This window comes from Erythranthe guttata, chromosome 9 (genome assembly GCF_056151865.1).
Source record: "Erythranthe guttata isolate IM_541 chromosome 9, IM_541, whole genome shotgun sequence".
In the NCBI taxonomy this organism is placed as follows: domain Eukaryota; kingdom Viridiplantae; phylum Streptophyta; class Magnoliopsida; order Lamiales; family Phrymaceae; genus Erythranthe; species Erythranthe guttata.
Window position 1 is genome coordinate 412,255 of NC_142541.1, and position 21,072 is coordinate 433,326.

The following is a 21,072-nucleotide window of genomic DNA, read 5'->3' on the forward strand; positions in this document are numbered from 1 at the left end:
TTTTGCGCATTGATATATAAATGACTTTGAATGCCGGCTCTATGGAAATTAGCAATTTAACTGCTTGATTTGTCTACACACCTGCACTTTTTCCATCTTTAATCATTGTCTCTCGTTTTTTTTTTAAGATTTACATCTACGAGACGTCGAGAACAACGATATATTAGAAAAATCAATTTCACGATTTTTTCTAGGATTACAGTATTTGTTTTGCATAAACATGGAGAGAATTTTTTGTTTCTAGAAGAGATTCAACGATCGAGATAATCACGGCCCTATTTTTGCTAGATGGGTTCACAGAAAATAAATTTGCTATTTATTGATTTAAGATTAAAAATTTCCTATTTTATTTAACGGTATATTGGCCATAATTAATTGTAGGAGGTTCTAGCAAAATTGGACTTATGAGTTGGGTTAATACTTATAGAATCTAGTAATGGGGGGTCTATAAAAAATTATCCCTAAATAAAACACAAAATCAACTAAATAAATATAAGGGTAAATTACAATCACCCTTAGGTAGGGTCAATTAACGAGAAAAAAAAACCCTTTTGTTTGGTTTATTACATCTACCCTTGAACTATGATTTTTTCTTATACCTCCACCCTTATTATCAAATTCAACATAATCATCTAGATTTCGTGGAATGTGCTCTAATTTGTACTCGTTTTGTGTAAAAATACGGTTTCTGATGCACCACAATCTGATATATACAAGCCAAAAAACACATTATGATCATCTTGCTTCAAAATGTGGAGTTCGGATAGGATAAACCGGGTGCAAAAGTGATAATATTTCATATAATCTCGACGATTCCACTAACTTTGAAACTGCAAGGGTGAACGTATAAGAAAATTTATAGTTGAGGGGTGGTTGTAATTATCCAAACAAGAGGTTATTATTTTATTTTTATTTCTTTTTAATTTGATTATACCTCAGAGATGATTGTACTTTACCCTAAATATAAATATAAATAATTCGGAAAAAAAGAAAGAAAGAAGGGGAATTAATACGGGTAGGCTAACTAAAGGATGGTGAGATTTACTGGAGGAGCCACTTTGTTTCTGAGTTGCTTTACAACACGAGTCCTTAGATACTTTTCCTTCGCCTCGACCTCTTCCTTAAACAATAAAGAGGGACGAATAACATTGTGCGTATCGACCACAATTTTCTCGAGCGAAACAGTATTCTCCAAGAAATGCATAATCATTTCGAGATCGCTAATACGACCATTATATCCAACAAACTCTATCTCCTTAAGGTTAACATATTTACTTTTCGTAACCTTTTCGACCTTCCTCTCGACAACCTCCGGTGCCCACCAATTAGTCTACAAACAAGAAGCACAATTCAAGAATTCCGTCTTTGCAAAATTAGGATAATATATCGCTCAAGTGTTCAAATTACATTAAAGAAAAATAAAAAAATATTTCATAGAAACCGTCTTGTCTGTAAGAGAACAAGATCGAAAAGATATAAAACCAAAAAGCAGGCATATATAGCAAACATGCAAGAAAATTCAGTTTTCGACAAAATTATCCAACAATTTTAAGTAGACCCCATTAGGTGGCCTCGCCTTTTAGCTTCGATAGAGGTATCTCAATTCCATCAGACTGATCGATCAAGAGAGATAACAGATAACACAACTCTAAAACATATATGAATCGAAAAGTAATCGATAGATTACCTCTAGTACAAATCTTCGCAAGCAAGGGGATGAACGTATCAAATTCGTTAGCGGTAGGAGAGAACAGTCTTTATATGCATCAACTTTCACAACAAATTTCTTAAGATTCCTCATTTTCACAGCCGAACGGAACATTTCAGTTTCCTAATGGGTAAAAAGTGAACGAAAAAAGAAAGAGAATATCAAGAAATGCCATCGTCGGAGTTATGAGGCTGAATAAATTAAAGTCAAAGAGCATCTTAAACTTACTTCCCAATAAACCTGATTCTTTAGAAAATCGATTGTAAGTATCTCCAACCGCGTTTGATGACTAGAAATCAGGGAAACGACATCTTCCATATGCTTGGTAATTATACCTCCAATAAACATCTCGACGAGGTGAGGAACATTCTCGAGAAGAAAATTTATCCTTGGCCCTTCGTACTTGAAACAAACAAGATTCGAATCACGAATCTCGACCAGCTCCAAATTGTGACACAAGCTTATTTCCAAGCTTTTCAACGAACGAGACGAGCCGGAGATAATACGTAGGCTGGAAAGTTGTCCCGATTCAGAAACCGACAAGTTCTCGAGGAGAGGGCAGTTGCATAAGAAGAACTCCAAAGCTTCACCGCTCACATTCACACAATTCATACAAATACTTTTCAGGCAATCGATAGCGATTGGATTTTCCACGCGTTTAAGAAGTTTGTACGGAAAATCATAATACTTATCATATCCGCGCCGCCCGTAAAACTCGTCTGTTAAGTTCAACTCAAGCCTCTGAATCTTCCTAGCTAAAGCATATCGAATCCATTTTCCGATGGAATCTTTGTAAGATTTATCTAAATCAAAGAACACCCTGAATTCCTCGACAGTGGAGTTGTTATGCAGTGCTAGAACGTGATCGACCCATTCGACATATGCCGATCTTTCCTTATTGAGTAATGACTTTCTATACCCTTTCGACGACACCTTCAATAGCGATTCTCCACCATCGAAATCTAGTTTAGGTACGAACGTCCATAAGTATCTCCATCGAGAAGAAAGTACACTAGTGGCAATTGCTTCCTTAAAGGTCAACAAGGACAGTATATTCACCAATAAATCATCTGGAAGCGCACCGATTCGATCGATTGAACTATGTTTATTGAGTCCCTGGAAATAAAACGAAACTTAACATCGTTTACGAGATAATAATTATCATTTACATTGCCTTTTTATATGCTAAGCCACACAATCAATTATCACTTATATTTGATGACAACTCTGATCAAATAACACATGCCACAAAAGGAAATCTAATTCGAAACCAAAACCAAAACCGAAACCGAAACCGAAACCGAAAACTACGAAAATCAGAATAAGAATTTAACCTTGTTGCCTTTTTTCTGAACAGGAAGATCTCCACCTCTTCGCCATTATTATACACTACGATGTCGGAATTTTGGAAGCAGAAAAAACTAGGTTAGATTCTGATTGGTAGAACAGAAACATCAGAAATTCAGATTAACTCTTTAGTGCGGAGTGGCAACAAACACATAGAAAAACAATTCTAGCATCCGTATGTGCGTAATCAGTCGATAATCAAGCAAAATTTAGCAGCGGTTGGTTTATTGGAGAAGCAATACGACGACGTAGTTTACATACCTGTGCTGCGGCGGTGGGTCGGGAGCCACGGCGGCGTGTTTTTGAAGAGAAGAATGAATAAATTTGGATATGAAAGTACACCGATGTTGATTTTTTTATTTTTTTTTATTTAAATTGTTCTTTTTTTATATTATATTGGTAATTTAAATTTCACAATTAATTATTTTAACATTGTTTAATTTATTTATTTTTGAGTTTTTTTATTTATTTAACTTGTTTTTTTATATAATATTTTGGTAATTTAAATTTCACAATTAATTATTTTAATATTGTTCTATTATTTTTTTTGATATAATTTGATTATCATATATTTAAAGTTTATTCATTTTTGCAGCGCGGGAGAATTGCTAGTATATTTGTATTTGAAAAATATATTTCCTTCAAAGAAAATTGATTTATTGCTAAAAAAAAATATATATTAAATTTTGGATTTGTTATTATTGATTTCAAATCATTCAATCCAAATCACATTAAATCCAACAATGAAGATACATCAACACACACACACAACATAATTCTCAACTGTGTTGAATTCTCCGTCTAACAATTACAAAGTTCAATCAGGCTTTTCTATAACAAAAGAAAGACGAAAAAAGTTTAATCGGGCTTCCAAATTATAACAATAGACTATCTTTCTTCGCGCAATTCAGAATATCGAGCATTAGTGGAGTAAAATTAGAAGATTTAATAATCTATCTGATTGTGCCTTCACTAATCGAAGAAACCTTACAGACACCAGCTGAGGTTGTAAACGGCAAATCTTTGTAGCAGGCCACTAACTCCTTATCGGTAAGCAAGTCGACCTGAAGTGTTTCCCAAACCTTCTTTTTCGGGTTCAGAACATCGTCAGGCAATCCCTCAAACCCTTGGAATGTCACTCTTTCACCCACCACAGCTCCTTGTGGAGGTTCGACCAACTCGACCTAGCAAATTAAAATCCATTATTAAACAATTTAATTTCATCCTTTCACGCCTTTATCCCACCATGATAATACGCAATATAAATTATCAGTGTGATCAAATAGAAGTTTGTTTGAGAAAATCGTGTCGAGAAGTTGCTTTAGATTTTATGAAGGAAAAAAAAAACAATGTCGGACTTTTTTCACGAGTTTACTGCAATTAGTACTCCTGTGTTATATCAAATTGTTAAAGAAACTACCCCATGTTGTGCTATTAGAAAGATCCCCCTATGATTTAATTTTTTTTAGCAGTTTGTACCCGTGTTTAGGGGTTTTTGTGCTAAAAAAAATTGAATCATGGGGGGTTTTGCCAATAAGTGTAGAGACCGACAACATAGTTGCTTACCTTAGTGTGATCGTTGTTAGAAGCTGCAAGGACCATTGCTTGAGACTTGATGCCCCTCATTGCTGCTGGCTTCAGATTACAGAGCACACACACTTTCCGATTCTAATACAGAGAAAAAAATTGTCGAGCGTTTAGTGCAATATCTGAGGTATTTTGTGTAATCAGTTGCAGCAGTATATATTAATAAAAAATGCATAAATAAATCTGCAAAAAAGTTGAGGCGAAAACCTGCATCTCTTCGAGGGGTATATACTTGACCAGGCCACTGACAACTGTGCGAGGCTGTGCTTCACCGACATCAATCTCCTCGACGTATAAAGAATCAGCATCTGGATGTTTCTGAGCCTTTGTAATTAGACCGACTCGAATATCTAGTCGACTAATAGATATTTCAGCTTCAGCTGGAGCTGAAACCTTCGTCTTTGTCTCGGCAGATTTTTTTGCCTTCTCCTTCTTCACCTTCTTACCATCTTTAAAATAACAAACATACAGTGAGGTGAGCAAAATATTTAACAAATTCAGCAGATGCAAAGCCGTTGAAGGGCCTGATGCAAAGCTAAGAGCGCACAGTAAGATCTAACTCAATACTAGAACAACATAGAACGACAAAAACAAGATCCGTTTCAACGAAAACACAATGTTTATTAACTCCAGAATAACAGTTTTAATACCTATGATCTCATCTGGGATGGCAACGAAGGTTACAGATCACAAGACTTGTTCACACAATATGTTAATGGAAGAGAGGAAAAACGTTGAACCTGATATTTCTACTTCCTGAAGTTTATCAGTCAGTTTCTTTGCAGCAGCATCAGCCTTCACTTTCCGATCAGCTTGACTTCCAGCAAATTTCTCTCTATAGAACGCTACTTCCTCATCTTTCTGCAAAATTATTAAGAGCATCGTTACAAGTAGAAAATCAACACCACACGGGATCGATTGATTCCAGAATGTTTTTAAACTGATAACACATCAAATAGAAAAATGTAGAATACCAGTTCTCTGAACAATGGTGCTGGAGTTCCAATTTTATGACCAGCAGGTAGGATCTCCCAAGGTCTTTTAGCTCTTTCGACCTCACCTTTGTCGTCAGAAAGTGAAAATTGTGTTTCGGCTGGCAAGTTCAGCTGCTTAAGTACCTACATGGAATTAAAAACAAACAATCATAACAATAACCATAATGCCATTGATATCAAAATGAAGCGCTCGCTACTCTCAAATTACCTCGAGTGAGAAAGATGGCATAAAAGGTTCCAAGAGGCATGCGAGAAGATATACTAATCCAGCTGAAGTTTTCATGACAACAGCACAAGAAGGTGGGTCCTCCCTGTAAAGTTTCCAGAATTGGTTTTCCTACATCATAGAATTGAACATAATAAGTCTCAATCTTCAATAAACCTTAGCATAGTAAACAAATAGTGCTGTGTAGGAAGATGCAAGTCTGCATAATTGGAATTCGTACTTGCAAATAAGCATTTCCTTCACCAGATATAGCCATAGCAATCTTCAAACCTTGCTTTAGTTTCACCTACATTAAATGCCATTTGGAATGTTATCGAGGTGGAACGAGGGTCATTGTATTCCAAGAACAAAAAAAATAATTATGCATTGGTTACCTTTTCCATTGCTTCTACATACTGCTCAACATAGTTACCAATTTTATCACCCAAGGCTTTCGTTGATGGATGAGAATCTACAAACTCAGCTTCGGGAATGACGGAACCATATCCTGTAGCTATATTGTCAAAGAGAAACAATAAGGATCTATTTGACACTGCAAGTCATTAAGAATGGGTGCCACCCACAAATTAAAAGGTGTAAACTAGAAACTTTTGTATGTGTATCCTCCAGGAAATAAACAAACTAAGACTGAAGCAATTAGAATCATGTTCCTTAAACGGATTAAATGCACCCTCGTGTGTTTTTTCCTACAGAAAATATGCCTTACTTGTAAGATACCTTTTGAGATGGATGATCGATAGATATTTAAATGCTTACAAAAATATTTTTTTTTTCCTTGATTTAAAAAAAACCAGAAAACAACTCTGTTTATAAGTGCAAAACAAAACACCCGTCCCTGACGATTCCCACTTTTTTGGCTGCTTCAGCTCTTCATACCTTTTTCCCACAGAGCCCAGACTTTATTCTTTATGTAGTTTTCAATGAAAATAAATTTGGGGGTAAAAGAATAGTACACGCAATTAGATCGGGCTGGATGTTATTGGTTTTCACATATAGATTTGGACAGAAGTCATTCATCCAGAAGAATCCTAAGACTAAATGAATGCTAAGACATCGGGTAGAATCCAAAAACCAAATAAGACAAGCTTTAACAAATTGAAGTGCTAAAACAATTACTTAAGAATAAAAAAATTACATAAAGAGTAAACCCATTACAACACAAATTATACTCACCTGGGTCTTTGGCAATGAAACTCAAGACTCGGTTGATGAAGTTTCCTAGATTGCTCAGCAGTTCACTGTTCAACTTTGCTTGCAGATCAGGCCATGTGAATAATGTGTCTGATACCTAATATAGTGAATTAATAAAGTAATCAGTAGGTATAGTGAGTCAAGGGCTACAACATAAAAAGGAAGTGCATTACAAAGAGCTTACCTCTGGCCTATTTGTCAGCAAATAGTATCTCCAAACCTCCACCGGAATATTTGTGTCTTTCGCGTCATTTCCGAACACTCCTACACCCTTAGTCTTGGAGAATTTCCCTAAAAAATCAGAACCATGGAAACATTTCGATTAGGGAAAATCAATTCAGAAGTACGAAAGAGAGGTGTCTCACAGTTTCAAGGAATTAATAATTAATATCTGTGCTACTGCATATATAACCTGATTCATAGTTCAAGTACTCTGTAACACTGATTGTTTTCATCAAAGTCCAGCTTTCACCTGTCCCAAGAAGAGTGGACGGGAACATCACCTGCAAAATTTATACACCATTTACAAAATAGAAAGATCAGAACACATAGAAAGGTCCAATGCTATTAATAAAACTTGTCGAGAAAGGATGAACACAAGTGCTTACGGTATGAAAAGGCACATTATCCTTGCCCATAAATTGGTACAGTTCCACATCTTCAGGATTCTTCCACCACTTCTCCCATTCTTTCGTGTGGCATGAAGTGATCGAGACATACCCAATAGGTGCATCAAACCATACATAAAACACCTAACCATCAAATTGCAAACAGAACATATTATTTTAAAGAAAACCAACACACAAAAAGTAATCAGCATATCAATATACAAATGACCATTTAATAACAAATTCCAAGCAACAAAATAAATTCACCTTTTCCTTAAAATTCTCATGTGGAACAGGGACTCCCCATTTCAAATCTCGTGTGATACACCGTGGTTTAAGCCCTTCTCTAAGCCAAGCGTTTGTTGTTTGAATAGCATTCTGACTCCACCCTCCAGCCACTGACGTGGTGCTGATATATTCTTCTAACTTATCCTTTAGCAAAGGAAGTTCAAGAAACAGGTGGTTTGTATCGCGTATGCGTGGAGTCTTCCGACAGAACTGTTCGTTAAGCATTACCATAGTTTAGACACAATCCTTAAAACTCGTCTAAATGTGAATCTATATATTCTGGTTAAAAGGTCGGTTTTGTTTTTATGCGTACACCCCTCTCAGTATTTCTACGGACAGCACTCACCTTGCATTTTGGTTCCAGTAGTTCTGTGGGATTTAAAAGCTTCCCACACTTCTCACACTGATCTCCACGCGCAGAATCATAATTACAACCAGGTGTTGGACAATTACCATCCACAAGCCGATCAGCCAAGAATTTGTCACACGTATCACAGTAGAGCTGCACAGAGTAATTAATTAATAAGCTTCAAAATGATGACAAAACGATGTGCAGGCAAACACAACTTATCTCTAATTGAAGTGATGGAATATTAGTGAAGGAATAATACTGAACCTGCTGCATTGTGTTTTCTGAAAGCCAATTATTATCCAATAGCTTCTTAAAAATGTCTTGACAAACTTCAGTCTGCTGCGGACTTGAGGTGCGCCCAAACTCGTCGAAGCTTATATTGAACCACTTATACACCTCTTTATGAATAGCATGATACCTGAAATTAAAGAAAATCAAAGAGCAAAAAAATTTCAGTACGGGTCTAAAACACATTCCATTCTTGGTCAAACTGAATAAGGTTTCATTTCAGATGATAAAGCAGTCATTAGCAGAAGTGCCAACACAAGTTCAAAAATGATTTTCATTTCCAAAAAATACGAATAAAAATTCCATAAAAATGAAGCCATAGTGCTAACGACTAAATATATTTAACCGAATCGAAACTTAGAGAAAATATAAGTGCGTCTAGCAGAAGTGCCCATACAAGTTCAAAAACGATTTTCATATCCAAAAAATACAAAATAAAAATTCCATGAAAACGAACCCATAGTGCTAACGACTAAATACATTTAACCGAATCAAAACTTAGAGGAAATACAAGTGCTGATACATTTACAAAAAGGAAGCAAATTACTTGTCGCAAATTTCCTTAGGAGAGCACCCTTCCTCGAGTGCCTTAGTCTCGGTGGCGGTTCCGTATTCATCCGTTCCGCATATATAGATAGCGTTATACCCTCTCAGCCGGCAGTACCTCGCGAATACATCAGCACTCAGCACACCTATTCAAAACAAATCAAACCTACATCACACACATAAAACGCAAATGAATTGCACACACTACCAATTACGCTAGCGATAATACACACAATTTGCCCTCAGTCCTAAACATGCAAATCAAAATTAATTCATAAACATATGGAGGAGAAGGAGGAGGAGGAATTTACATCCGATGATGTTTCCGAGATGAGGAATGTTGTTGACGTATGGCAAGGCGCTCGTGATGAGGATGTTCCGCTTCCCTGGAATCGGAAGCTTAGCTGAGGTGGCGGCGGCGGCGGCCGCGGCGGCGCTGCAATCGCCCATCTCCAAATATCCAAATTACTTTGGCAGAAATTAAACACAAAATTCTCAAACTCTGAGAATCTACAGAAACTCAAAAAAATCTACAAACGAACACAGAAATGAGAAAACCTCGAATCGGAATAGATGATACAGCAAAATACACTAAGGTTGCCCTTGTTTACGTAAGAGAGATAAAATTGGGGTAGGCTGAATTTTGTGGGCTTTTTTGTACGAGATTAAAATTGGATCAGAATTAGGTTATTGGGCTTTGTAACATTAAAATTGGATCCGGATTAGGTTATTGGCCTTTATAAAATTAAAATTGGATCCGGATTAGGTTATTGGGATTTATAAGAGATTAAAATTGGATCAGGATTAGGCTATTGGGCTTATAAGAGATTAAAATTGGATCCGGATTAAGTTATTTATATTTGTATTTAAGAAAATATTTCCTTCAAAATTGCATGGGAACAAGTTAATTATAAAATTATTTAAATGCATTTGGACGTAATTTAATTTAATTATCTATTAAAATTAAATGTTTTCCTTGGATCGCACAAGTGTAATTGCTGAATTTCAAACTTTGATTTAATTTAATTATATTTTTAAGAGATTAATGCGGGATATAAAACAATTTTGATGGGCTAAGCCCATTATTATTGGGCCAATCTCAATCCATTTACTATGAATTAAAAATCCAAGAAAGCTTAAAACAAACCACACTCGGCCGACGGCTGTTACAGACTGAGGCGGCGCTCGGCTGCAGGTAGAATCATGTTTAAGTAATTTTTTATATGTATGTTTTGAATATTTATAAATAATATTCGAAAATATATTACACTGAATCTGAAAATCAGTTTATTTCAAGTATATATTCAATTAATCACCGTGCACTGAGTTATCGTGTGACAGTCCATAACCGTCTCGAACTTGACGTTTTTTAGAATCTTGATGTAAATAGAACTATAGAAGTGAACAAGGAAGACCAATTTTTCTTTTGGCTCCATTGATTGAGGCAAAATCTTATCAATATGATGAATTCATGGGTAACAAAATTGACCTCATCCCACTAAATTATGCACAAAAATCAGGGGAATTTGTAATTGTTTTTTAATTTTTTGGGGGAAAAGAGTGTAATTAATTGGATACAAAGAAAATTGGATATATATAATGGGGAATTGATGTGAGTATACGTTACCCATGCATGTGCAGATGGGCTCAAAAAATTGACCTAAATTAAAATAAAAATTAAAAAATAAATAAATAAAAAAGGCATAGCACATGCATTATGGATATAATTTTGATTAAGTGGATGAAGAGGTTTCTAGGTCACAATCCAATTAGGCACTATTCATTTCAAGAAAGAAAGCAACTCTCTACTAAACATAGGGCTCGTGGCTAAGTACTTTTTTAACTCATATACTCCTTCACATTCATTGTGGGAGCAATAATTTTGTTTGTGTGTGTGTGTGTGTGTGTGTGTGAGAGAGAGAGAGAGAGAGAGAGAGAGAGAGAGAGAGAGAGAGAGAGAGAGAGAGAGAGAGAGAGAGAGACTATAATTAATAAAAAAATTGAAAAAATTAGGAAATTAGTAGGGATGAAGAAAAAACCACATATTAGATGAAACATTTGTAATGGAAAATATATATAATATTTATAATATTTATAGCGATCAAATCTACCATATACAGACGCATCGTCTCTTATAAGTGATAAGTTGGCCGTTCGAAGTTCGAGTTATGTAACAGATGGTGCAGCCAGAAACAACTTTCTAGTTACGAGTCGAGATTTTAAGACTGTCATGCAATGATATTCTAAAAAGCTAATCTTATGAAAGATTTTATAACCACACATCATACCTTATATTATGTGACATAAATACTAATTATAACCGATAAATATGAAAATATTATTTAATTTCAATATTTAGGAAGAAAAAAAATATAAAAACTTATTTAAATCCACTTGTCATCTACCCTTGATGAAAGGCTACCCATTGGTTCAAATTGGCTAAGACAAATAGTGGGAGCAAAATCTCCATGTGCTAAAGTAGCTTTCAAAAGGAATAAGTTGGCACTAGTAGTCTCTTAGGGCCACGTGTCGGTATCATCGAGGGTACACGTGGCGCAACAAGATGTGATGCTTTTTTGGTAGATTGAATGTCATTTGTTGCGGCGATGTTTGCGGGCTAAAGAAATTAATATTATTGCAATTTAATTTTATAAATTTGAAAAAAAAAAAAAAAAAAAAAAATTGAATGGGAAAGTAGAGCGACTTTGAAAGTTATGAAGTTTGATTTTTGGAGCCAAAACATGTGCTGCTGCCTGCTGTCGTTGCCAAAATTTGGGTCCTAAATTGCCTCATCGTCATCATTTATTAATCAATTAGTCACATCTTCAAATTAAATAAAACATAATTAAAAATTAATCTTAAATTATATTATATTATATATAAGGACAAATTACGGTCACCCATGAGGTATGACCAAATTACAAAAATAAATTCTATTGTTTGAGTAATTACAGCCACTCACCTGCTTTTAAATATTTTTATATAAAAACTATGTAATTCGGTTATTTATCGAACCAAATCGTATATTCAGTTCGGTAAACGGTATGAAATGTTTACCGAAATTGCGGTTCGTTTTTACCGATTTAACATCCTTAAATTTACCTTTGGAGCAATTTTTTCGTAAGAAAATATATAATTGAGGGGGAGAATGTAATTACCCAAATAAGAGGGATTTTTCGTAATTTGACCATAACTCAGGGGTGGCTGTAATTTGCCCTAAATTAAATTACTTGTAAGGAACATGATGAATATATGGCGTTTCACTTTTAATAATACCGTTTTGACTTCAAACATGATTTTGACAATTTTTTGTCTAAATTTGGGAAAACTCATAACACAAGATTTGTAGTTTTTTGAGTTAGTTTTTCTAATCCAACTTGAATCGCTAAGATTGAATATCGGATGAGAACGATATTCATGAATTAATGAACATTGCTTACAACTTTAATTTTTTGAGTAATGTAAAATTCAAAATGAAACTGCTTCATCCATAACTTTATCATCCAACATCCAATTGAGTTGATTCAAATTGGATTAGAAAGCTAAATAGCAGGACAACAATTGTCGTGTTCTGAATTTTGCCAAATTAAACTAGAAAACGATCGAAATCACATTTGAAGTCAAACACAATAATAGTAAATCCCTAACAAAATTTAATAATAATAATAATAATAATAATAATAATAATAATAATAATAATAATAATAATAATTATTATTATTATTATTATTATTATTATTATTATTATTATTATTATTATTATTATTATTATTATTATTATTATTATTATTATTTTTTTTTTTTATTATTATTTTTTTTTTGTTGATTGAGTTGAAATGCAAGAGTTGAATTATCTACCAAATCATGGGTTTGACTTTGCCTTTTTTAAATGTCGGGTGTTCTAAGTCAATTTGAGATATGGTTAATTATATATACTCATACGTATATTGTGTAATAAATTAATAATAATTGTGTATACATCTATTCTAATAATATGCTATCAAATTTATTATATATATATATATATATATATATATATATAGACATAAAAAAAATGAGTTTAAAAGTAATTTCTAAAACAAGAGAAAGCCGCAAATTAAACGTAACGATCATGCTGCAATAGTTGCAAAAGATTATGTTAAAAAAGAAAGATTTTGAGAATCAAAGAAGAAAACAAAAACATGCTTGTCAATTACTATTTTTTAATATATTTATTTACTAATAATTACATTAAATAAATAACAAAGTTTAAAGAAGATGTCATCCCACAACCAAATTCTGTCGGTGGATCATATAGTAAATGAAACCAAAATTATGTTCCAAAAAAGAAAAGTAAATTAGTTGATTGGTGGTTCGAAATTTATAATGGTTTTAATTGCAATATTGCCATCATAAATAAGATAGGTTCGGGGGTGTAAGGTGCGAAATTTGTAGTTGTAAACTTTTATTATTTCAATTGGGTATTTTAATTTATATTTATTATTTAAAAGTAATCAATTTGCTGTAAAAAAAAATATATTATTTAAAAGTAATCAATTTGCTGTAAAAATAATTCATTTTTGCATGTGAGACGTGTGACGTTTATTATTAGTGCACTCATACATGCGTGATATATATTATCACCCAAAAGTAGTAATGTTTCACAAGAAATTTGGAAAGTTGTCAACTTGTATGATTTTATGATTTTATCTCTATTTCAAATATTTTTCTATTTTTTCAGAAATTGCGAAATGTCCCATAAAGTGTCGTCTGACAGGTGTTATCGAGTTTCGGACACGAAATGTGTCCGATACGTAGATACGTTGAGTTGAAGTTTTCGTAATACATAGTTTAAAACTAATGCATTTTTTCACTTTCAAAACCATAATCGAATATTGATGATCCACTATAATTATTATATTATATTGTGAAAAATTCTATAGTCCATATTAAAAATTTATTTTTATCTCAAATAAAAAATAAATTTTAAAACTTTTTAATGGTTAGTACTATATTTAAAATTTATATATATATGCATGATGCCTATATATAAACTATATTTGTGTAGTGTTTGCACAAATGGAGTATAAGCCTACAAGATTTCTTTCAACATCAGTTTAATTGTAGGTGAGATTTCAAATCGCCACTAAAAATTAATTACTATTAGGAAAAAGAACTAAAAAATCAACACATACATACGAGTACTAAGTCCAAAAATTCACTTGTCACGTCTAGAGTATAAATAAGTTGAGCCGGCTCGATAAAAGCTCGAACTCAAGCTCGAGCTTGACTCTCTTTAGTTGTTCATAAGCTCATGAGTCGGCTGGCGAACTTTATATATATACAAGTATTTTGACGGAGCCACCATTTGGCAAGGGTGGGCTCCAAACCCAATGTGAATTCCCAAAAATTATAGAATTAGCCCACTCAAATAATTTAATTTAGCCCATCCAAATAATTTAGATTAGCACACCCACCAAAAAAAATTGTTATGTTAATTAAAGTTTATAAATTTATAGTTATTATATGCTATATTATGCGAATGAATCAAATAAAAAATCAGGCGCGCTGCTCACGAACTCCTGTAAATGTTAAGCCCATCGTATCTCGAATTTTTGCATCCGCCAACAAATACTAAGTTTATAAAACACAAGTTAGTCTCACCTTAAACTTGCTAACTTAACCTTTCAAAAAAGAAAAAGACATGATTTATATTATTATATTGATCTCAATTTCAAATTTAAAAAAAATTTAAAAAATCTGTGATTATTAATTATTATAGTTATCTCAATTTCGGCTTTAAAAAATGATGGAATTAACTACTAAGTTACAGGCTTCAATTCCAAGATCACTTGGTAATAAAGCCATCATTTCTTGAGTGCTTATCTGCATGCGGTAGGTAGTGTGTTTTTTCAGAAATCTGCGATTTATAAAGCAACATAAATATTAATTTTTTTTATTATAAAATAAGTATGCATGCATATATTTTAATCGAGACAAATAATGATTTTTCAAGGTTGCAATATAAATTCCTTTAATTGAAAATATATATTTCATTTAAAATAAAAAAATATATAAGTTTCTTTATTTTAAATTCATATGTCATATCGTATATCTCTATGTAAATAACACACCAAACATTCAAACAAAACGTACATATCAACTTTTGCAAGAATCATAAACGTATCTAGTAAATTTAAATAAAACACATAAATAAAAGGGAAATTTGCAGTTTGCCCCCTCAAGAAAGTAATTTTTTTTGCACTTTCCCCCTCAAAATACAAAAACTAGACTATCCCCTTTAAAATATACAACTCAGTGCACTTTGCCCCAAATGTGTATTTTCAGTCGAATTCTCTCCGGTCTGGGTAATTGGGAAGGGTTCAAGGCTATAAATGTCATTCGACCATTTTCCAATCCATATTACTGTTAGGGCTCTCTTTTCTCCCCCAAATTGAATCACCCATAAAAACCTAATCAATTGAATCGACAACCAATAACCACGTGTTCTACATCGATCTTTCGAACGATTACTCAAAGGTAACAAATTTGTCCATTCGTTATGATAAAAGGGAATTAGAGTCGCGACAAATTAGGGGTAACTCTTATCAGTCGATCTTTTTTCCTGGTCATTTATCATTTATTCTGAATATCGCCATCATACCAAAGCTGGGAAGTGAGCTTTGTTAAATTTTGGAACCCTTATTAGTTACCAAGTAGTGAAAAGGGAAAATGACTTATACACCCTTAGTAACGAAGTGGGAGAAGTAAAATAACTTATACACCCTTAATCCAACAAGAATTGAACCGAAAATTCACATTTGTGGCAAACTGCACCGAGTTGTATATTTCAAAGGAGGACAGTCTAGTTTTTGTATTTTGAGGGGGGTGAGTGCAAAAATGACATTTTTTTAGGGGACAAAGTGCAATTTGCCCTAAATAAAAAATATTTAATTGCAACCAAATTTATTATCCAATAGTGGTGACACTGGACCACCATAACTGCCAAACTAACATAGGTGGTTGGGTGGGGGTGGGGGTGGGGGTGGGGGTGGGGGTGGGGGGTGGTTTTTCCGTAATACCAGTAAATCACGAATGAGCCCCCAATGCAGTGGGGCCTACATGTTTAGTTAAATCACGCCTTCTTGTCCGGCTTTTGATTCCCTTTATAAACCCCATTCCCATTCCCACTCTTTTCTCATCACAAATTGGCAATGGCATTCCCTTCTTCTTCAATCCCACTCTCTCTCTTCATTTTCTCTCTCTTACTCCCTTCCCTCATTGCCTTCTCTCCAACTCTAAATGACCCTGAATTAGTAGTACATGAAGTTCATAGGTAAATTTTTTTTAATAAAGTTCATATTTAGTTTTCTTTCTTAGTTAAATTAAGCATAATTAAGTAGCAATGTGTCACATTTTTGTTTTGTTTGTTTAATGCAGGAAATTGAATGAGTCGAGGAGGAGATTGGGATTCCTGTCTTGCAACACGGGCAACCCGATCGACGACTGCTGGCGGTGCGACCCCAACTGGGAGAAGAACCGTCAGAAGCTCGCAGACTGCGCGATCGGGTTCGGTAAAAACGCCGTCGGGGGTAGAGACGGTAAAATTTACGTGGTGACCGAATCGGGCAACGATGACCCGGTCAACCCTAAGCCCGGAACACTCCGTTGGGGTGTCATCCAAGAGGAGCCGTTGTGGATCATATTCGCGCGCGACATGGTCATCCAATTGAAAGAGGAGTTGATAATGAACTCGTTCAAGACCATCGACGGTAGGGGCGCGAGTGTACACATTGCTAACGGACCTTGCATTACGATACAATACGTGACGAATATCATCATACATGGGATTCATGTACATGATTGTAAGCAAGGTGGGAATGCTATGGTGCGCGACTCCCCACGGCACTACGGGTGGAGGACCATATCGGACGGTGACGGTGTGTCCATCTTCGGCGGGAGCCACGTGTGGGTGGACCACGTGTCGCTGTCGAATTGCAAAGACGGATTGATCGACGCAATTCATGGGTCGACCGCCATTACCATTTCGAATAACTACATGACTCACCACGATAAGGTCATGCTCTTAGGGCATAGCGACTCGTACACACAAGATAAGGGCATGCAAGTTACTATCGCATTCAATCACTTTGGTGAAGGACTTGTCCAAAGAATGCCGAGGTAAAAAAACATTAAATCAAAATTTCGTTCCGATTTGTTACTTATTCACATATAAGATTAATTTCGATATGATCCGTCCGATTTTTACTTATATTTATTATGTATGTGAACATGTAGATGTAGACATGGATATTTCCATGTGGTGAACAATGACTACACCCATTGGGAGATGTATGCAATTGGTGGGAGTGCGGAGCCCACCATTAATAGCCAAGGCAACAGATTTCTTGCACCAGATGATAGATTCAGCAAAGAGGTGAGGCTGAATTTATTATGTTTCATTTAATTACTATAAATATATTTCTCCAACAAAAAAGTAAAATTAAATATTATAGTATATGTAATTTAATGAATTATTAGTTATGAGTAGTTGGAAATTATTACATATAGCAACTTTAATTTAACTTTTCCACCACCCCCAATCAAGACTTTTGTGAAGTAGACAACCAACTTTAATTTTCCCTAACTAAAAAGAATTGTTCATATTTAATAACATTAATTAATGATCAAAATTAAATTCGAATTACGGTGCAGGTGACGAAATACGAAGATGCACCCGAAAGTGAATGGAAGAATTGGAATTGGAGATCGGAAGGTGACCTAATGTTGAACGGTGCCTATTTTACCCCTTCGGGAGCCCGTTCTTCATCGAGCTACGCTAAGGCGTCGAGCCTCGGTGCTAGGCCCTCAACCCTAATTAGCTCGATCACCTCCGGCTCTGGCGCCCTGAATTGCCGAAAGGGCTCCCGTTGTTGATCGAAATTACCGTTATACCCTTGCGACGACGAGGCCTTGTTGTTGGAAATTATAAAGTTCAAACATGGGAATGTGCTTTGCTAGTAGTTAGAAAGAAAAAAATTATTGCAAGGACCACATAAATATTTTATGGGGCACTAGGGTTTCTTTTTTAATTTTTCTTGGTGGGTATTTTTTTCCACCATTTTTTTATTTTTATTTTTATTTTTATTTTTGAACTTTTGTTACTTTTTTGACTATATATTGTCAGAGTACAACCTCGGCCTTGCTAATCCTGAACCATTGGGAGCAATGTTGGACTTTTGTAATTGGTTTACGAGAAAGCAAATGCTGCAGTGTTGATTATAATTTATAATAGTAAATTAAGTTCTTTTTAATTATATTATATATATATTATATATAAATCATCTCTCTCTCTCTCTCTCTCTCTCTCTCTCGCACACACACACAAAACAAACAAATGAACAAAATAGAAGAGGGGATCCAGAGAAGACAAATTTAAAGGTTCAAGAAATTACCAAACAAATGCAATAAACAGTAATTTAAATATTTATAATGAATAAATAATTGATAATTATATGGAGCAGCCCAAGAATATTTGATCATTTGGAGTTATATGTTCTGATTTTACATTTAAAAAGACTTATGATAAGATTCTTCTGCTGCAAAGAAAATAAGATGATCAAATCAAAATCAATATTATTTGGCGGTAAAAAAATTAATTATTCTTTTAGAAGTGAAAAAATAGTTTCGATTTTGTTTCAGAAAAATATCAGAAAAAATTGGAAATCAGATTAAGCAATCACCTTGATGTAGTAGTATAGATTGCAGTTAAGCCTCTATAAATTAATACAGTTTGGACTAATAAAACTCTATTAATTTAGCGGAATATTAAATTATCGAGCTGGTAATTTAATATGTTTTCGCTGAGTCGGGACCGTGAATTTTTTTATTTTATTTAAGTCATGTTATTAATTTATCTAGTATTCATTTATCAATATTCTACTATATTTGGACTTAATTATTATTATTCTTAATTGGAGATAAACTCTGTTTTTTTTGCCCAAAATGTAATTTGGATGCTCTAATATATTTGGCGCTATTAATGGCGGGACCTATCTTTTTGAAATTTAATTTTTTTTTTTTTTTGAGAAATTTGAAATTTAATCAATTAATGCAAAGTTTGATTTTTTTTAAGGGACAAAAAGGAGGAAATGCACATGCTATAGGCTTTAGTTATTCTTTCAATGGGGCTATAATTAGTTACAACTGCAACTTTTGACAAAATTTCTCATTTTTCATTAGGAGTCTTCGTCTTCAATTGACTCACTTAATATTCATCGGCCATCGATTATTTCTTCGTGTAAGGACCATTGTTAGATATGAAATTTAATTTTCATTTTCTCGAATAAGACATCGAACAATTTCATAATGACGGGGCAATGAGTGTTATTAGGTGTTATTTGCAAAAACTTTTAGAAATAAATTCTAAACTTTTTTTTATTCATAATGACTAATTTATGTTTTTAAAAATACGTTTTTGCAGACACCACTCAAGTATTGGAGATTAATGTTTAAAAAACAAATTTATTTAATTTTCTTTTGTTTGCTAAATAAATGGACCAATATGAAATGATTCAACCCATGTGGGATGGTGGAAAAGAAGTTGGCTAAAAATAGACCAAATTGGGTGACAAAAATGAGTGGTTGTTGATTCGAATAATTGGCCTTAAGACATGCTCCCATCATTTTCGATTCACGTGCAACACTAAAAAGACCAACAATATGAATCTTACTATAATATAGAATCATCAAGCTGAGCTGAGAGAGAGTTAAGATTTGTGTGTCCATAAAAAAATTAATTTAATTCAGTCGATTCGGGATGAGTCGGACCGACCCGGCTGGTTGTCGGTCGAAAACCTACATTACAAGCAACTAGTCGTTTATCAAAGATTATCATCTTTTTTTTAAATTTTCCTATTCTCCAGGTTCGACTAGGGGTCTAAATGAGCCGAACATGACTGTTTTAGCGAGCTCGAACTCGAACCCGCATCCATTTTGACGAGTTCACGAGCTCACGAACAACTAAAAGCTCGCAAACCGGCTCTCAAACTCACGAACAACTAAAAATCAACTCGGGCTCGACTCGTCAGAAACTCGAGCTCGAAAAATTCGAGTTCAAGTTTGAGATCTTGTCGAGCCGGCTCGGCTAATTTACACTCCTAAGTTCGGCCACCATCACTTTGGTAGTTATTTAAGTCTTATTACTTAATTTTGTTTGAACTTGGATAAAATAATCGAAAAGTTTATATGTTTTGTTAAGTTCCAAATTGAGATTTTCAGAAAGCCCAATATTTGTCAGTTTGAATTTAAGCCCATCTTGATATTGGATCACCAAAAAATAATTTGTAATTATCTCACCCCAAAACATGGCCCGGATTTAAAGAAAAAACAGAAATTAATAATTTGTTTTTTCATAACAACTTTAATGTGGAGTTTATATATATATATATATATATATATATATATATATATATATATATATATATATATATATATATATATATATATATATATATATTTTACGGACCCACGTTCAAAGGCTCACATCGACAAACTTATAGAGGTACACACAAATTAAACTCAAGTTGACTCACGATAATAATACAAGCTCAAGTTGACCACAATCTAAATAGTCAGGTCCAAATCGGCTCATGGTAAGTCTTAAGAGGTATGCAGTTCGTAGTTCCCGAGCACTCTCTTGAATTTTCTGAACATTTCTATCATACCGAGCTTAGTTGAGCGTCGGAAGATTTTCGTCAGGACCAAACTCCGGCTCTCTAATGACGTTTTGTGATGCAAATACTGTCCACGCGGAGAATCAAGAATACGATGGATTGCAAGATGTGACGTGGAATTAAACCACATCACATATATAAAGTGAAAGTTGGTTATAATTATAATTTAATCTAAACAATAAATTATAAAAATTAGGGACGTTTGCAAAAATAACAGGAAAA

General features: G+C 34.0%; 3 protein-coding genes across 4 annotated transcripts; 1 reads left to right on the forward strand and 2 right to left on the reverse strand.

Annotated features, from left to right (window-relative positions):
• Nucleotides 1-879: 879 nt before the first annotated feature.
• Nucleotides 880-3,392, reverse strand: LOC105974933 (putative FBD-associated F-box protein At1g61330). 2 transcript variants are annotated; one of them, XM_088823347.1, is made up of 5 exons: nucleotides 3,317-3,392; nucleotides 3,043-3,097; nucleotides 1,937-2,824; nucleotides 1,688-1,831; nucleotides 880-1,330 (listed from the first exon to the last, which is right to left on the reverse strand). In XM_088823347.1, the coding sequence occupies exons 3-5, from the start codon at nucleotides 2,318-2,320 to the stop codon at nucleotides 1,025-1,027; spliced, it is 834 nt and encodes a 277-aa protein (XP_088679473.1). In that variant the 5' UTR covers nucleotides 2,321-2,824; nucleotides 3,043-3,097; nucleotides 3,317-3,392; the 3' UTR covers nucleotides 880-1,024. The 2 variants fall into 2 exon arrangements, with proteins under 2 accessions (XP_088679473.1, XP_088679474.1); XM_088823348.1 differs by lacking the exon at nucleotides 3,317-3,392 and having other exon boundaries at nucleotides 3,043-3,226.
• Nucleotides 3,393-3,732: 340 nt separating this feature from the next.
• On the reverse strand, nucleotides 3,733-10,700 carry LOC105975021 (methionine-tRNA ligase, putative / methionyl-tRNA synthetase, putative / MetRS). The gene is made up of 18 exons (XM_013000187.2): nucleotides 9,695-10,700; nucleotides 9,448-9,604; nucleotides 9,138-9,282; nucleotides 8,567-8,720; nucleotides 8,297-8,452; nucleotides 7,930-8,160; nucleotides 7,663-7,806; nucleotides 7,467-7,557; nucleotides 7,239-7,345; nucleotides 7,037-7,151; nucleotides 6,238-6,356; nucleotides 6,084-6,149; nucleotides 5,846-5,974; nucleotides 5,617-5,760; nucleotides 5,383-5,503; nucleotides 4,850-5,091; nucleotides 4,622-4,723; nucleotides 3,733-4,239 (listed from the first exon to the last, which is right to left on the reverse strand). Exons 2-18 carry the CDS (start codon nucleotides 9,584-9,586, stop codon nucleotides 4,009-4,011), a joined length of 2,436 nt encoding a protein of 811 aa, XP_012855641.2. The 5' UTR covers nucleotides 9,587-9,604; nucleotides 9,695-10,700; the 3' UTR covers nucleotides 3,733-4,008.
• Nucleotides 10,701-16,242: 5,542 nt separating this feature from the next.
• On the forward strand, nucleotides 16,243-18,429 carry LOC105975035 (putative pectate lyase 18). The gene is made up of 4 exons (XM_013000201.2): nucleotides 16,243-16,451; nucleotides 16,556-17,296; nucleotides 17,414-17,552; nucleotides 17,831-18,429. The coding sequence occupies exons 1-4, from the start codon at nucleotides 16,330-16,332 to the stop codon at nucleotides 18,050-18,052; spliced, it is 1,224 nt and encodes a 407-aa protein (XP_012855655.2). The 5' UTR covers nucleotides 16,243-16,329; the 3' UTR covers nucleotides 18,053-18,429.
• Nucleotides 18,430-21,072: the final 2,643 nt, after the last annotated feature.

Bases quoted from the DNA above. Each gene is read 5' to 3' on its own strand.
- LOC105974933 (XM_088823347.1), bottom strand. From the start codon at position 2,320: ATGAATTGTGTGAATGTGAGCGGTGAAGCTTTGGAGTTCTTCTTATGC. The intron at 1,832-1,936 runs GTAAGTTTAAGA...TTTACCCATTAG, and splicing joins AGAATCAGGTTTATTGGGAA to GAAACTGAAATGTTCCGTTC. The intron at 1,331-1,687 runs GTAATCTATCGA...TCTTGTTTGTAG, and splicing joins TGCGAAGATTTGTACTAGAG to ACTAATTGGTGGGCACCGGA.
- LOC105975021 (XM_013000187.2), bottom strand. From the start codon at position 9,586: ATGGGCGATTGCAGCGCCGCCGCGGCCGCCGCCGCCGCCACCTCAGCT. The intron at 6,357-7,036 runs GTGAGTATAATT...TTGACAATATAG, and splicing joins TTTCATTGCCAAAGACCCAG to CTACAGGATATGGTTCCGTC. The intron at 4,724-4,849 runs GTTTTCGCCTCA...TCTCTGTATTAG, and splicing joins TACCCCTCGAAGAGATGCAG to AATCGGAAAGTGTGTGTGCT.
- LOC105975035 (XM_013000201.2), top strand. From the start codon at position 16,330: ATGGCATTCCCTTCTTCTTCAATCCCACTCTCTCTCTTCATTTTCTCT. The intron at 17,297-17,413 runs GTAAAAAAACAT...GTGAACATGTAG, and splicing joins CTTGTCCAAAGAATGCCGAG to ATGTAGACATGGATATTTCC. The intron at 17,553-17,830 runs GTGAGGCTGAAT...ATTACGGTGCAG, and splicing joins ATGATAGATTCAGCAAAGAG to GTGACGAAATACGAAGATGC.